We start from the raw sequence: 14,294 nt of genomic DNA, 5'->3' as shown, positions 1-14,294 counted from the left end.
AATCTGTGCCATCACTGAGTGTCAGCCAGCCCAGAGGGTCGGAGATAAAACACATTCATGTGTAAGTTTTACTATAGGTATAAACAATTATAGCTACTCTGTTCACCCATGTCTGTCAAAACTAATTCACTTCTTTGTGAGCTCCATAGGAAGAGCTGGACCTGGACCGGCCATTTGGGGACCCATGGGGCTTGCTTCCCATGAGCATGCAAGCAGGACACCAGACCTGCTGGAGACCTCAGCCTCTCTGGAGCATCAGCTCAAGGCCAGGCAGATGGTCCTGCTGTGGCTCTAGACTTCAACACGGAGGTGTTGAATCTCAGTAGACCTTAGCAGGACACCCTCAACTTAAAAGAGGATATCTGTGTTTAAATGTCTTAAACTGTGAGTTGAAGCCCACCGTTGCAACTGTCTTTACTTCTCTTCTGCCTCAGATCCTCTCTCTGTCACCAAGATGTGGAAAAGATGGATTTGTTACTGATGAGGTGTCCAGAGATGGTGCCATTGAGGCCCAGGCAGGTATTGCAAGCAAAGCAGAGCCATCCCTCTCCCAGGCTCCTCGAGTCTCCTCCTTTAGTGAGACTTTTTAAGTAACATCCAGCACAGGTCTCATATCCCATATAGGGGTGTAAATAAATAGCTCTGTTTTATTTTTTCGCCCCCTTCCAGACCCTTGAAAAGTAACTTCAGAGGAGAATAAAGGACAAACCTGTGCAGAAAAGCAGCCCTGGGAGCAAGCTGGCTGGAGTCAGGGATGCCACAAAGCCCACATAAAACGTTCCCTTATTGCACCTTTCCAGCTTTGACTTCACGGTCTGTTTTTAGCACAGCAAAAGGTTTAGCAGTTTCGGAGCAGTCGGTTTAGCGGTGTCAGGAGAAGGTCTCAGCCTTGCCATTCATGACCCAGAAGGCAGATTCGGATGTTTGATTCATCTGGAGGCTGTTTCCCAAGCTCGGCGTCTCCCGTCATGGGATGGCAGCAAAAGCTCCCGCTCCCCCCGCGGTGACTCATGGGCTGACAGACCCTTCCTGAAGCATCGAGTCTGGAATTACAGCTGTTCCCCCCACCCCCTCCCTTCCTCCTTGTCCAATGTGTCATATTAAAGGGCGATCGGCTTACACATGCTCCAGTATGGATTCCTTAAGCTTTGTAGCGCTGTGGCTCTATATAAAGCCCTACGCTGGAAACAGAAGTACACAGACAGCTGCGGTAGTAGCAAGCGTTTCACATTCCCAGTGTGCTGACGTTCTGGAAGCAAGGGAGAACTGCGAGCCTGCTTTGACTAAGTTTCCTTACGAGGTGCTCAGGTATAGATATATTCATAAGTATATATATTTATAAAAGGACTGTGAAAAAAAGGAGCAGTTACTCTTCACCATGGGTTTGCCTTTTGATCAAGTGGAAGAATTGCGTCTCTACCAGCAAACTCTTCTCCAGGATGGACTCAAAGACATGTTGGACCACAATAAGTTTCTGGACTGTGTCTTAAAAGTCAAGGGGAAGGAGTTTCCCTGCCATCGGCTGGTGCTGGCAGCTTGCAGCCCATATTTTCGAGCGATGTTCCTCTCAGACATGGAAGAGAGCAAGAAGAGGGAGGTCAGTTTGGAAGATGTTGATCCAGATGTCATGGGCAAGATCCTCCATTATATCTACACCTCTGAGCTGGAGATCACAGAGCAGAATGTGCAGGACATCTTCTCTGTGGCCAACATGTTCCAGATCCCTTCCATCTTCACCGTCTGCGTGTCCTTCTTGCAGAAGCGGCTCTGCCTCAGCAACTGCTTGGCTATCTTCAGGCTGGGCTTGATGCTCGATTGTGCCCGGCTGGCCGTGGCGGCTCGGGATTTCATTTGCGATCGCTTTGTGCTGGTCTCTCGGGATGAGGAATTCTACCAGCTCTCCCCTGATGAGCTTATTGCAATCATCTCCAGTGACTCCCTCAACATTGAGAAAGAGGAGACCGTCTTCGAAGTAGTGATGAAGTGGGTGGGGACCAAGGACCATGAGAGCCGTCAGAAGGCCTTGCCTGTCATCTTTGAAAGCATCCGGTTCCGCCTCATGCCCAACGACTACATCAAGGACCACGTGGAGAAGCACGCCATGGTGAAGTCCAGCCCAGAGCTGCTCAAGAAACTGCAGATGGTGAAGGATGCCCAGAAAGGCAAATTCACAGTGGTGAAGAAGAAGAAAGTGAAGAAAAGCAGTGAAAAGCAAGTAAAAGACAATGTTGTCAATGGAGCAGTAGATGAGGAGGAAGATACAGAGGAGGATGCTCTCCCAGGGATCTTAAATGACACAATGCGCTTTGGGATGTTCCTCCAGGACCTTATTTTCATGGTGAGCGACAGTGGAGCAGTGGCCTATGATCCCACTGCCAACGAGTGTTATTTTGCCTCCCTGTCTGCTCAAATCCCAAAGAACCACATCAGTCTGGTGACCAAAGAGAATCAGATCTTCATTGTTGGAGGACTATACTACAACGAGGACAGCAAAGAGGATCCCATGAGTTCCTACTTCCTACAGGTACTAGCTTTACCTTTATTTTGTTTCTTTGACCACTCTGGAGCATCACCAGTCTTTAGCTTCCATGTGATGCCGGTAAGATTCATTGTCATGTGATGTTAAAACAAAAGTTATAAATGAAGGTGAGACATCTGTGTTGTTTTACTAGGGATTCTTCTCCCTCTATTTTTAAGGTAGATCCCACTGAGGGGGGGTTCTGGTAACTGAGGAAGAAGGTTTGAAGGAGTAGGAATAGGAATAAGCCTTCCTGATCCAAATCCCGAATAGGGGACCACTTTGAACTGTGTATTTATTTGGTCCAGACCTGACTGCCATAGGGCACACTAACTGGAAGGTTTGTGGCATCAGGTCTGGGTCCTGCCTCACATCCTCTATGTTCCCTGGTTATGAAGCCCCAGCAAAACCCAGAGGTGACTCTGCCAGGTGCCAAACAAAGGAGCAGCAGCAGCTACGGCCACAGAGCAAACACCCCAAGGACGCAGGGTATGTCCCTACCTACCAATACATACCCCATATCCAGAGCTGCTCTTGCCCCTAGAGGTGTGCTACTTCCAGCTCAGTCTCTGCCTTGGCCATTTCTATCATGTGCGGGGGAAACTGTGGTGTGGCGTCTTTTGGAATCCTACACAAGAGAAGTGGCTGTTCTAACTCAGCAGTACCCAAAGCCGTGATCAGATCGAGCAGTGCGCAGGCAATCCGAGCCCCAGCCTGCGCTGTAACCCAAGAGCAGCTTCAGTTTAGACAGCTAACGCAAGGCTCCTGCCCTTCCTGCTGACCCTGTAGGAATCCAGTAAGTCCTCTGTCCTTCCCCCTCATACCCAGAAATCCTTTTTTTCTTCTCCCATGGCTCACCTATCTTCTGGGAAGAAACAATAACCTGTCTGGGCAGAAAGGATAAGTAAGGGTAGTTCCCAAGCCAAGACATACAACCTTGATTCCTCCATTGCCTCGTTGCATGGGTAGGGCTGTACATCTGCATCACGTGTGCAGGGACCACGCTTGTCCTCACCTGGAAAGGGTCAGGCTTTGGAGCCTATGCAGCCCACACAAAGCCCATGAAGTGAGAAGTCAGCAAGAAGAAACCACAGCCCTAGAAAGCAGGATGGAGGGGGAAGGCAGTGGGAGAGCGAGGGACACGCTGTTTGAGATACAGCCCTTTGCACTGGACAACAGATGACAACAGCGGAGCTGGCCAGCTCCATCACTTAGCTGTGCAGAGCAGGTAAACGGGCTGCTTCGTATTCAGCCAAAATCTATGCCTAAAGATCAATGCTCCACCAGTCTGGTTGTTGTCCAGGCAACATAATTCCTTGAGCAGCAGCGAAGATCCACCATGTCCTGGGCTGTTTCAGCACGACTGCAGCAAGCAGGTCAAGGGAAGTGATTTTTTCTTCCCTTTGATCATACACTTGTGAGACCACATCTGGATGCTGTGTCCCGTCTGGGTGTCCCCAGTACAAGGGAGACATTGAGGTACTGGAATGAGTGTAGCAGAGGTCACCAAGTTGATCAGAGCTGGAGAACAGGAGGTACTAGGAGAGGCTGAGCTGTGTCTGATCAGCCTGGAGAAGAGGAAGGGAAGATCTCATTGGTGCTTGCAGCTCCCTATCAGGAGGGGACACAGAAGAGGAATCCAGATTCTTCTCGGATTTGCACAAAGATGGAACAAGAAGCAATAGCCAGGAGTTACAGTAAAGGACGTTTCAGTTAGTTGTGAGGAAAACCTTCCCAATGGAGATGCTGGAGTACTGGAGCAGCAGTCCAGAGATGTCACAAAACCTCCATCCTTGGAGATATTTAATATTTGACCGCACAAAGCCCTGGAAGACTGCTGTAACTCCAAAGCTGAACTGCTTGAGTAGAGGGGGAGCTGGATGAAAGACCTTTGGAGGTCCCTTCAGCCTAAAGTGAAGTATGTACTCTGTGAGTATAAGCTGCAAACAGCAAGGTTCCTATATTCAGCTCCCACTTTGCACTGACTCAGTGGCAAATGCCTTGGGCATCATGTGGCCATTTTTAGCTCCTTCCCCACAAGTAGAGGACAGTGGTCCTTTCACAGCTTGCTGCAGCACTCCTGCATGGGAAGTGCAGAAAAGTCTCAGGGCTGGAAGGTGCTGTCAGTTTGCAAAGGTGTCATTCATTGTCATCAGTGCCATCATGTAGCTCACGGTTCCCATATGAATAAAAGAGTCTTCTGAGCCTTTTTCAGCTGAAACTTCACACAGATGTAGACAGGCAGCTGTATGAGGGACCCTTGAATCACCGTGTCAGTGCAGCAGCATCTTACACCTTCTGACTCTCTTTCTGGCCTCCTTGATTTCATGTCCCTCCTGCTGAAGGAGAGTTAGGTCAGGGATAGTTTAGACTTCAGGACAGGCACCAAAATATATAAACGATGATAAACCCTAGAGGCCTTTCAAATTTTGGCAGGAACAAAATTATTCCATTGACATTTCAGATGGAAAAGGGTATCCTTTATTTGTCACTTCTAAGATTTATGATTTTAAAACAATGCTGAATCCATCAAGAAGCAGGAACTATCCTGGTGACTGAGCTGCTTGGGCTTGCACTATAAATAACACATATGTGGACCACAGCTAACAAAGAGACAATAACCACAGGCACCCAGCTGAGGCCAAGTCTTTGGAGGCAACCCAGCAAGCTGAAGCTCTCTGGCCCGAGCCCACAGCAAACAGGGCTTCAGGCAATGCTGCATCACAGCTTCATCTTGCAGAGACCCATGAAACTGGCTGCAAGACATCACTCCACACTTAACCCATGAAGTCCTTCCTCTGCTACCAAGCTACATTAAAAACTTTTGCCCCAGTTTACAGTTCCCATCAAGCCATGGTGCCCAGAGAACCCCCAGCCTCATAACCTTCCACTTTTTTTTTTCTGGTGGGAGATGAGGCAATGCCTTGATCCACAGATGTCCAAGGATCTGCGAGGATTTGGCCATCTGATCAAGTAGCGCTGTATGGATCAGTTTCCCCACCTGTCAGATGGTGGGGTGTCTGGCACACTTTGGTCAGCAAAAAGAGCTCTGAGTTTTGCAGCACCATCTCAGTTGTGTTGTACCACACTGGGTAGATAAGTGTGGATTGTGTAAATAGCCTTTGTGCAGATAGACACACGTACGTTTCATCTTACGAACTCTTACACACGCACTGAGGTGACACAGGACAACATCAGTGTCTTGAGAAGCAGAGGGACACGGTAACTGATCATTTACCAGAAAGAAGAAGAATTGGTGGGAGAAGAAGGGGCTCGGGGGAGTGAGTTGTGTAGTCAACATTGCCAACACCATGCCGTTGCCTGGCAGAGATTGAAAATATTAGGATGAGATGCTGTGGTGTGTGCTACAGCTGCAGACGTTCAGGCAAAAATTCTAAGATTGAAGTGCTTCAGCTCCTCCAGTCCCAGGAGCTGTCTGTTATAGGTCCAACATGGGACTCTCACACCCGAAGACAACCAAGCTGCTTCCAAGTCAAGTCTTTGGTACACAGAGCAGAAAATATTCATGCTGGTGCATCTCTGCTCTTATGACTTGTCAGGAAACATATGTCATATGATATATGACTTGGATGTGCACTGAGATCCCCCGTCCTGCACCAGATGGCCAGGCACAGGCAGAGAGCAGAAAGCGCCTACTGGGGTGACCAAACTGCACATGGGAATGGACTTTGCCCTCAGCCTCTGGACCCTGATTTTTGCTAAGAAAATGGTTCAGGTGATTACACACTAATGACCATGTGTTTTCTTTCAGTACGACCATCTGGATGCAGACTGGCTGGGGATGCCCCCCCTGCCCTCCCCTCGCTGCCTCTTTGGCCTGGGAGAGGCAGAAAACTCTATTTTTGTGGTTGGAGGGAAAGAACTGAAAGAGGGAGAAAAGACCTTGGATTCGGTCCTGTGCTATGACCGGCTGTAAGTATCCACGTGTGAGCGCGGGGCGGGAGGTGATTGACAGGAGAAGGCAAAGCAGCTGCCATGGAAAACGACCCCAGCTCTCCAGGGACCAGAAGGTTTTGGAGACAAGGCTCAAACACTGCATCTAGATGCTGGGACCACAGGGACTGTCTCAAGCTCTACCCTGAGGCTCTGAGCTGTCTCTCTCCAGCTGCTTCATTTATTGTAATTGAATCTCCAGGAGATGGCAGCCGTAATGGGAATATTATGTTATCAGGGACTGAACTTAGCAGATGTTCACATGGGACCTGTACAGAGGAGCAAGGGTTTTTTTCCTTCTGCTCTTGCCCATCGGTTTGGAGCTGTAGTGACCTTCACCATGGTCTCACCAGAAATGGTTTTGGATGGGAAAGTTTGCTTTGAAAGTATTCAGATGTGGCACTGAATGGCCCACCCTTCGACATATCAGGCTTAATATACAATTATTTTTGCACAATGGGCTCTGACCCATGTTATGTCATGAGCTTTATTAAAAGGCACCATCCCATTCTGCATGCAGGAGGCAGAAACATCCAAAGGCTGCTCCTCTCTGCCCCAAAGAGGCAGAACAGTCGGCATTAACAAGCCTTTGCTTGGTCTATATTTGGATGTGTGTACCCTTCAGTCTGTTTTATAGGCAGAGATTTGAAAGCAATTTCATTCCCACAGAATGGGGCATTTATCTGCCCCTGCACACTCTGGGAAAGGCTGTGTCTTCCCCCAGTAAGTGCTCAGGGGGTGCTTTGAACACTGATTTGAAGCTGGTAGAGATGTGATCAGCACCACCTACATTTCTAGTATTATTTAGGTCAAGATTTCAACCGTAACAATCCTGGAGAGGACAAACTGCTGGTCTATGGGATCAAATACTTGCCCAGAGTGGTTGGGCAGTTAGAAAACACTCAGAGTCCAGGCATCTCAGTTCTTAGGTAAAATAAAGTGCAGGTCTTTCATCCTACACGTATGAAAACTGGGGATGAGTCTAAGCTATGTGGACATGACCAGACATCTCTTGAGAAATTGGTCAGCCCTATTTGGGTACCAGTTTGAGGTTTCCAAAGCCTTATAGCTACAACATCTGCTCAAGTGTCCTAGAGCTAGCTCAGAGCCCTCAACACAGCCCTGCACTGCAAAATGTGGACATACCCCCCCGCCGTGGGTCCTTGCTGAGGACTGGCCAACCATTGAACCTCAAAATGGAAGGCAATGGCCGAAAAAGAAACTTGTCCTCATGATCTTGCACTCCTACATCACGTTTGTTTTAATTTTTTACATAATTCAGAAATCTCTGTCTTGTCTGTGTCTAGCTGGTAATGTTTGTAAATGAGGTGGGATCCTGGGAGAAGTGGGGATGTGTATCCACAAAGCCCAAGAGTAGGGGATGCTGCAGAAAAGAATGAATATTAACATAGACATTCGGCTATTTTATTTTCCCTTTTATTTTATTTATGATCATGAAATTTACTGAATGAGCCCTATCTCATTGAAAAGCTCATATTTTTGGGATTGAGTCAGGATCTGTGCTAGCCTCTAGACTTGGAAAGTGCCATGTACTCTAGGCCTCACCCAGCAAGCTACAAACCCTTTTGCTTCCCATCTTTCTCTGATCCAGGTCCTTCAAGTGGGGTGAAGCCGATTCCCTTCCCTACGCAGTCTACGGCCACGCAGTGGTATCACACAAGGACCTTGTCTACATCATCGGTGGCAAAGGAAGCGACAAGTAAGTCAAAAAGCAAGAAAAATACAGGAAGCCATCCCCCAAACTAGTGGGAGTGCAGAGAGCATGAGTTAGTACCTCCCCAACCTGGATGTTATGGGTTAAGGAGAGTTGGATGGGGTGTGAGCTGTGGATCCTTCCCTCTCAGCTCAAATGAGCTGCTGCAGCCCTTCTCGAGCTGTTAGGAGCCCTACAGGAACATCAGGGAGATGGCACTGTCCTCGCAAGAGAGGGAACATATCATCCCCTTTGCTCACAATAAATAAATGTCACACAGATTGGGAGAGGCCCTGAAGAGCAAGAAGCCCCTTCATGCTGAGGGTCTTCTGCCTTGGACTTGTTGTGGAGCAGCATGGTCCTAGCAGTCAATACAGACGGGTATTTGCAATAAGGGTGAAAAACTTCACCAACCCTGACCCCCATCCTGCCCTCCTGCAGCAGATGAGCTCAGCAGAAAACGCCTCTCTTGGGGAGCGTTGCAGTGATTTCTTTGGAAGCCAGAAATGTGACTGTTTGCAGAGCAACCATGCAATAATCTAGCAAAGACAGGTCCTGCGCTGAAAGGATTATGGTCTGAAAAGTGTGAGCGTGCATGCATTCACGCACCTTACATCGCTGTCCCGGGGAACGGGGGCGTTACTGATGATAGTTCACGGGGTCAAGTTGGGTCAGCAGCACTGAAACACTGACGGCTGTGTGCGAGGTCCTGAGCGGCCGTTAGCTGCATGGGACCCTGTCCAGCTGTGTGAACACAACGTCGAGCTTTTAGGACCCTCATCCAAAGCGGGCACACCAGCAGGGGATGCGTTATACACGCAAATGATGTCTCCAGGCACGGGCGTCTCTTGCACGCCCAAGCAAAGGCACTCATGCTGATGTGGAGGAGCAAAATCCTTTCTAGAGACCCCATGTTCTTCCCAGCAGACATCCCCCAACTCCTGCCGAGCAAAGCTGCCCCTCAGCAGGTGATCGAGGCTCCTTCTCTCTCTCTCACCTTTCTTTAGGAAGTGCCTGAAGAAGATGTGTGTCTACAACCCATCCAAGTTTGAGTGGAAGGAGCTGGCTCCCATGAAAACTGCCCGATCCCTGTTTGGAGCCACTGTGCACAAAGACAAAATCTATGTGGCAGCTGGTGTGACTGACTCCGGCTTGACCAACTCGGTGGAAGTCTATGACATTGCCACCAACAAGTACGTACCTGAGCACACCTTCAGGCCATAGTTACACATGGGGCAGCTGCAGGTGTACATTAAGCATCTGTAGTGGTTCAGCCCCAGCCGGCAACCAAGCCCCACGCAGCCGCTCGCTCACTCCCCCACGGTGGGACGGGGGAAGAGAATCGGAAGGGTAAAAGTGAGAAAACTTGTGGGTTGATATAAAGACTGTTTAACAGGGAAAGCAAAAGCCGCACACGCAAGCAAAGCAAAACAAGGAATCCATTCCCCGCTCCCCATGGGCAGGCAGGGGTTCAGCCATCTCCAGGAGAGCAGGGCTCCGTCACATGTAACGGTGACTTGGAAGACAAATGCCATAATTCCGACTCTTCCCCTCTTCCTTCTTCTTCCCCAGCTTTATACACTGAGCATGATGTCGTACGGTATGGAACATCTCTTTGGTCAGTCAGGGTCAGCTGTCCCGGCTGTGTCCCCTCCCCGCTTCACGTGCACCCCCAGCCTCCTCGCTGGCAGGCCGGCATGAGAAGCTGGACTGTCCTTGACTAATTAGCAACAACCGAAAATGTCAGTACGTTATCAACATTATTTTCATCCCAAATCCAAAACACAGCCTCAATACTAGCTTCCATGAAGAAAATTCCCAGCTGAAACCAATACAGCAACTTACAACTATTCTGGAGTTTGCTTGAAACTCCCAATATCAGTTCCTCCCAGTCTGTATTCCTTGGGCAGCTGGGCATTACCAGTGCCACTGAGTTTGGGCTGTGGATCATCTCAGGTTCACCTTCAAAGCAGTTCCACCAACTGGTGCAGCCCTTGGGTTCGCTGCAGGGCTGTAGCTTCATCTTGGCAGCTTCGCCCAACACAATAGACTCTTTGACTTTGTGTGGGCCTTGCAGCTGCAGTCCCACTGCTGGGATCTGCTGGTCTATGCCAGGTGTACTTCACAGCTCATCTACGCAATGCAAAATGAAGTTGAACTATGATGATGGAAACAGGTATCTCTAACAACAGTCAATGTACGATCCCACCCCATGTAGACCTACACAAATTAATCTGTCACTAGTCAATTCGGTTGTTGATTCCCAATTCAAGGTCAGCCCCAGCGCAAAGGCAGGCAGGGTGCCCTAACGTTCCCTCTCTTGACATGACAGGTGGGACACGTTCACCGAGTTCCCACAGGAGCGCAGCTCGGTCAGCCTGGTGAGCTTGGCTGGGGTGCTCTACCTGCTTGGAGGGTTTGCCACGGTGGAGACCGAGTCGGGAGAGTTGGTGCCAACGGAGCTGAACGACGTTTGGAGGTGACAATCATCTTCCCCAGGGCTGCCCAAGGGAGCATGGGAGGGATGTTAGTGAGAGCCACTGACAGAACAGATAGTTTCTGTCTTTCTTGATGCCTCCAGTGTGAGATGGATGTTGTTAGCCCAGCACAAGGCTGCAGGCCTCTGGGTGAGAAGTTTGCCCTGTGCTGTGCTGGAGGGCATGTAAGGTGATTCAGTGATCTCTCCCAGCCTCATATAGCAACGTACCAGGGGAAATCTGCTCCTTTAGCTTTGCTGCTGCATTGACATTTTGCCTGGAGCTGGTTCCAGTCCTCCCCTTTGGCGTGAAGCAGTGTTTGTTCAATGCATGCTCTTCCTGGGAAAAGCCAGTGCTCGGGCTGGAAATCATAGTCTTACTTGGGAGCAGAGAAGTGGGCAGAAAGCACTTTCTGACGGCTGCTAATACAGCTTTAGCTGCTCCTGTCCTTCACATCTGTGGCTCTAGAGCACCCTCAGCAGGCATCTGCTGGCCTTCACCATGGATGTTCAGTCTTAGTGACATCAACCCATTTCCCAGTGGAAAAACACACTCTTCCCTGCAAGACCACGTGCTGATATCCATGTGCCCTAGCTGGGCACTGCAAACCAGAGCACACCAGGGCTGAAAGTCCCCGTGCAGATTCCACAGAAATCTTGTGGCCAAATAACGTCTGTGGGACATCACACCACGCATCAGGGCTCCCACCACTATGGAGGGCAGCTGAAGCGAGGGAGAAGAGACACTTTCCTCACCATAACTGTCTGTCTGTCTCTCCCCAGATATGATGAAGAGCAGAAGAAGTGGGAAGGGGTCCTCCGGGAGATCCAGTACGCCTCTGGTGCCACTTTCCTTCCCGTGCGCCTCAATGTTTTGCGCCTAACAAAGATGTAGCGAGGCGTGATTTACTTTTTTTTCCATGAGGGTCTGGGGCAAAGAGGGATGGGGGAGGAGAGGCCACGCTTATCGGTGCAGAGACGTGGCATCTGAATACTGTGTAGGACATTGCATCTGTGACTGGTACCATTTAGTCAAATGGGAAAGGGAGGAAATGATCCTGAAGCCCTATGGGAACTTGAAGATGCTCACAAGATAACTAGATAAGGGATCTGGAGCCTGCAAGCTCTGAGGTAGACTGAGAAGCATGGAGCAATGAGCTGTTCCAGTCTCAGTAGAGAGGACAAAAAGATCATACTCTTGTTCTCCTTCTTTCTCCATGTTTTTTTCCCTACCTTCTCAACTGCTGTTGAACCTCCCCAACCAACAGCGGAGGCAGAAAGTGGGTGCCAAGGGACTAAGCTGACGTTTCCCCAGGGAAGGGGGTCTCTAAAGTATTTCCCCACATAAGGTAGCTGTGAGCATGGTGCTAGAGCCCACCTTGGAGAGAAGAAGGAAGGGTCAAAGTCAAGTGATACAGGGAGACCTGGGGGACTTCAGTGAATTCCTGGGTGATGAGGGTTGTTGAAATGTAACAGTTAAAAGAAAAGAGGATGTGAGCCTGGGCAGCAGAAACAATTTGGAAGTTGCAATGAAAAGAAAGTAGTCTTAGTTCCTTGCCTCCACCTTGACTTTGGACTGAAGAGATGCCAGGAGCTAAGGTCTGTGGGTGGGGAAGAGTCATGCAAGTAGTAGGGTAGGAAAGTGTGGGAGAGATGGTTGGGAGGGGCACCTGCACTCATCTCCAGTCTTTTGGGCTGCTCATCTTCACTCACAGATCACAATGTCCACACCTATGGTTGGACAAGTGCTGTTTTTCAGGGAAAGGTTTTATATTTATGCCATTTCTCTTATTTTTAATGTTCTGACCTTTTTTTTTAAAGAGTATTGTAGTTTGCCAAGTACACAGAGATCTCGGATGTGTTTGGCTCAAAGAGAGCTTCCTACTGAGGAAAAATGCTTTTTTTTTTTTTTAAAGTTATCCATAATGATGTTTTGATAGAAACTCGACTGTACTGGCAGCAGGACAAAGATTTGCTAGAGCAAAAATCTCCTGATGCTCACACCATCTGACCAGTGGTTTATTTAAAAATAAATTATTAGGCTATTTCAAAGGAAATCCCCTGTGTTTGCATGTTGATAGAACTGTAACTGAATGTCCACAGCAACCAAACACAAGGACCAAGCAAAAGGTGCAATGAACACATGCAGCAAACCAGCCCCATGGAGAGCCCTAGCACAGCCCCAGCTTTTATCCTTCTTATTTTCCCCCATTCGGGAGCTGAAACTTTGCCATTATATCCTTAGAGCTATTCTTCAGAAATATGAGGACTAGGAGCTTACCTAGGACTCGAAGGAAGCTAGATGCCTACATGCTCTCATGATACCATGAACAGGGGTGATAATCAATAATAAAAAAGAACAAATACAAACCTTGTAAAATAATGACCTCAAAGCGGCATGAAAATTATGGTATTAAAAATTGTATCTGGCTCATTCATCTAGCTCAAAATGCAGTCGTGAAGAAACTAAAATATCTTTAGAAGGAAAGACAATTTGGCATGTGTAAAGGAACTAGAGTCTTGTCCTGGTTTCGTTTTAAAGGATTTAAAAAGTTACAGGATAATCTCCTTAGAGGACAATCACATCAGAACAGTAATGAAGCATTTTCACAATAAAAATAAATCCAAGGTGACTGGCTGGCACAAAATAGCTTAAAAAAAAAGGCAACAAAAGCCTCTGAAACAATCAAATGTGTGAAAAATGCATAGCAAAAAAACCCAATACCTTCTACTCAGTTCTGCAGAAATTCCCATGGATGACTCCCAAGCTGATTGAAGATGAATCTACCAAATGTAGAATAGCTTGTGGCAGAAAAGAAGAACGAAGAAGAAGAAAAAAACAGTCCATCTGTAGAATAATAATTTTTTAAAAGTCATTTATTCTGGTGGCAGGATACCACCTCCTGCCTGGGACTGGGCACCAACACTTTTGTTTCAGCTCTTCTTGCCAGATGCAGAATGGAGAGGTGTCAACACTTGGTCCGAAGAGAGGGTTAATCCCCATCCACTCGCGTTGCTTGGCTCTCCTGGGGGAAATCTGGGCCCTTTGAAGTCAACAGGAATGTTGCTGAGCCTCGAAGAGTTCTTATGATGTGATCCCTTGATAATGGCTTGAGAAGAGACGATTAAGACTGGTCCCCATCCTTGGTCATTCACCTCACAACTGCCCATCGGGAATGCAGTTAATAGCAGCTTAGTGCTCCCTTGTGGTTCACATCCATTATAAAGCTGTGGGAGATGCCACCACTGGCACGGGGCAAGAAACCATAATAGGAAAAATAGCTGTTGCATAAAAGGACCCAGAAGAGCTTGAAATATCCCATCACTTAAGCAACGAGGGCCAAATCTCAGTGCGTGCCAGCCAGCGCTGGCCCAAGGAAGGCAGCAAAGTTGCACATGGCCAAGCAAAAGTCTGGCCCAGAGATGTTCACCACTACCTCGCCAAGAGGCTGCTTCAGTCCAAAGGTAATCATAGATAAGAATCACAGGATCATAGAATCGTTTCAGTTGGGAGAGACCTTTAAGATCATCAAGTCCCATCATTAACCTATCACTGCCAAGTCCACCACTGTGTCACTAAATGCCACATCTACATGTCTTTTAAATATCTCCAGGGATGGTGACTCCACCAC

The 14,294-nt window shown here is 48.3% G+C and overlaps 1 protein-coding gene across 1 annotated transcript; it reads left to right on the top strand.

The window, feature by feature from the left end:
• Window positions 1–1,378: 1,378 nt before the first annotated feature.
• On the top strand, window positions 1,379–11,557 carry KLHL40 (kelch like family member 40; the record flags this gene model as incomplete). The annotated part of the gene is made up of 6 exons (XM_082015308.1): window positions 1,379–2,524; window positions 6,291–6,451; window positions 8,085–8,192; window positions 9,194–9,379; window positions 10,519–10,665; window positions 11,446–11,557. 6 exons carry the CDS (start codon window positions 1,379–1,381, stop codon window positions 11,555–11,557), a joined length of 1,860 nt encoding a protein of 619 aa, XP_081871434.1.
• Window positions 11,558–14,294: the final 2,737 nt, after the last annotated feature.

The sequence above is a fragment of the Phaethon aethereus genome, assembly GCF_964289735.1.
Source record: "Phaethon aethereus genome assembly, chromosome: 2".
In the NCBI taxonomy this organism is placed as follows: Eukaryota; Metazoa; Chordata; class Aves; order Phaethontiformes; family Phaethontidae; genus Phaethon; species Phaethon aethereus.
Note: the sequence above shows the minus strand (reverse complement) of the source record. Positions and strands in the feature narration are given on the sequence as shown.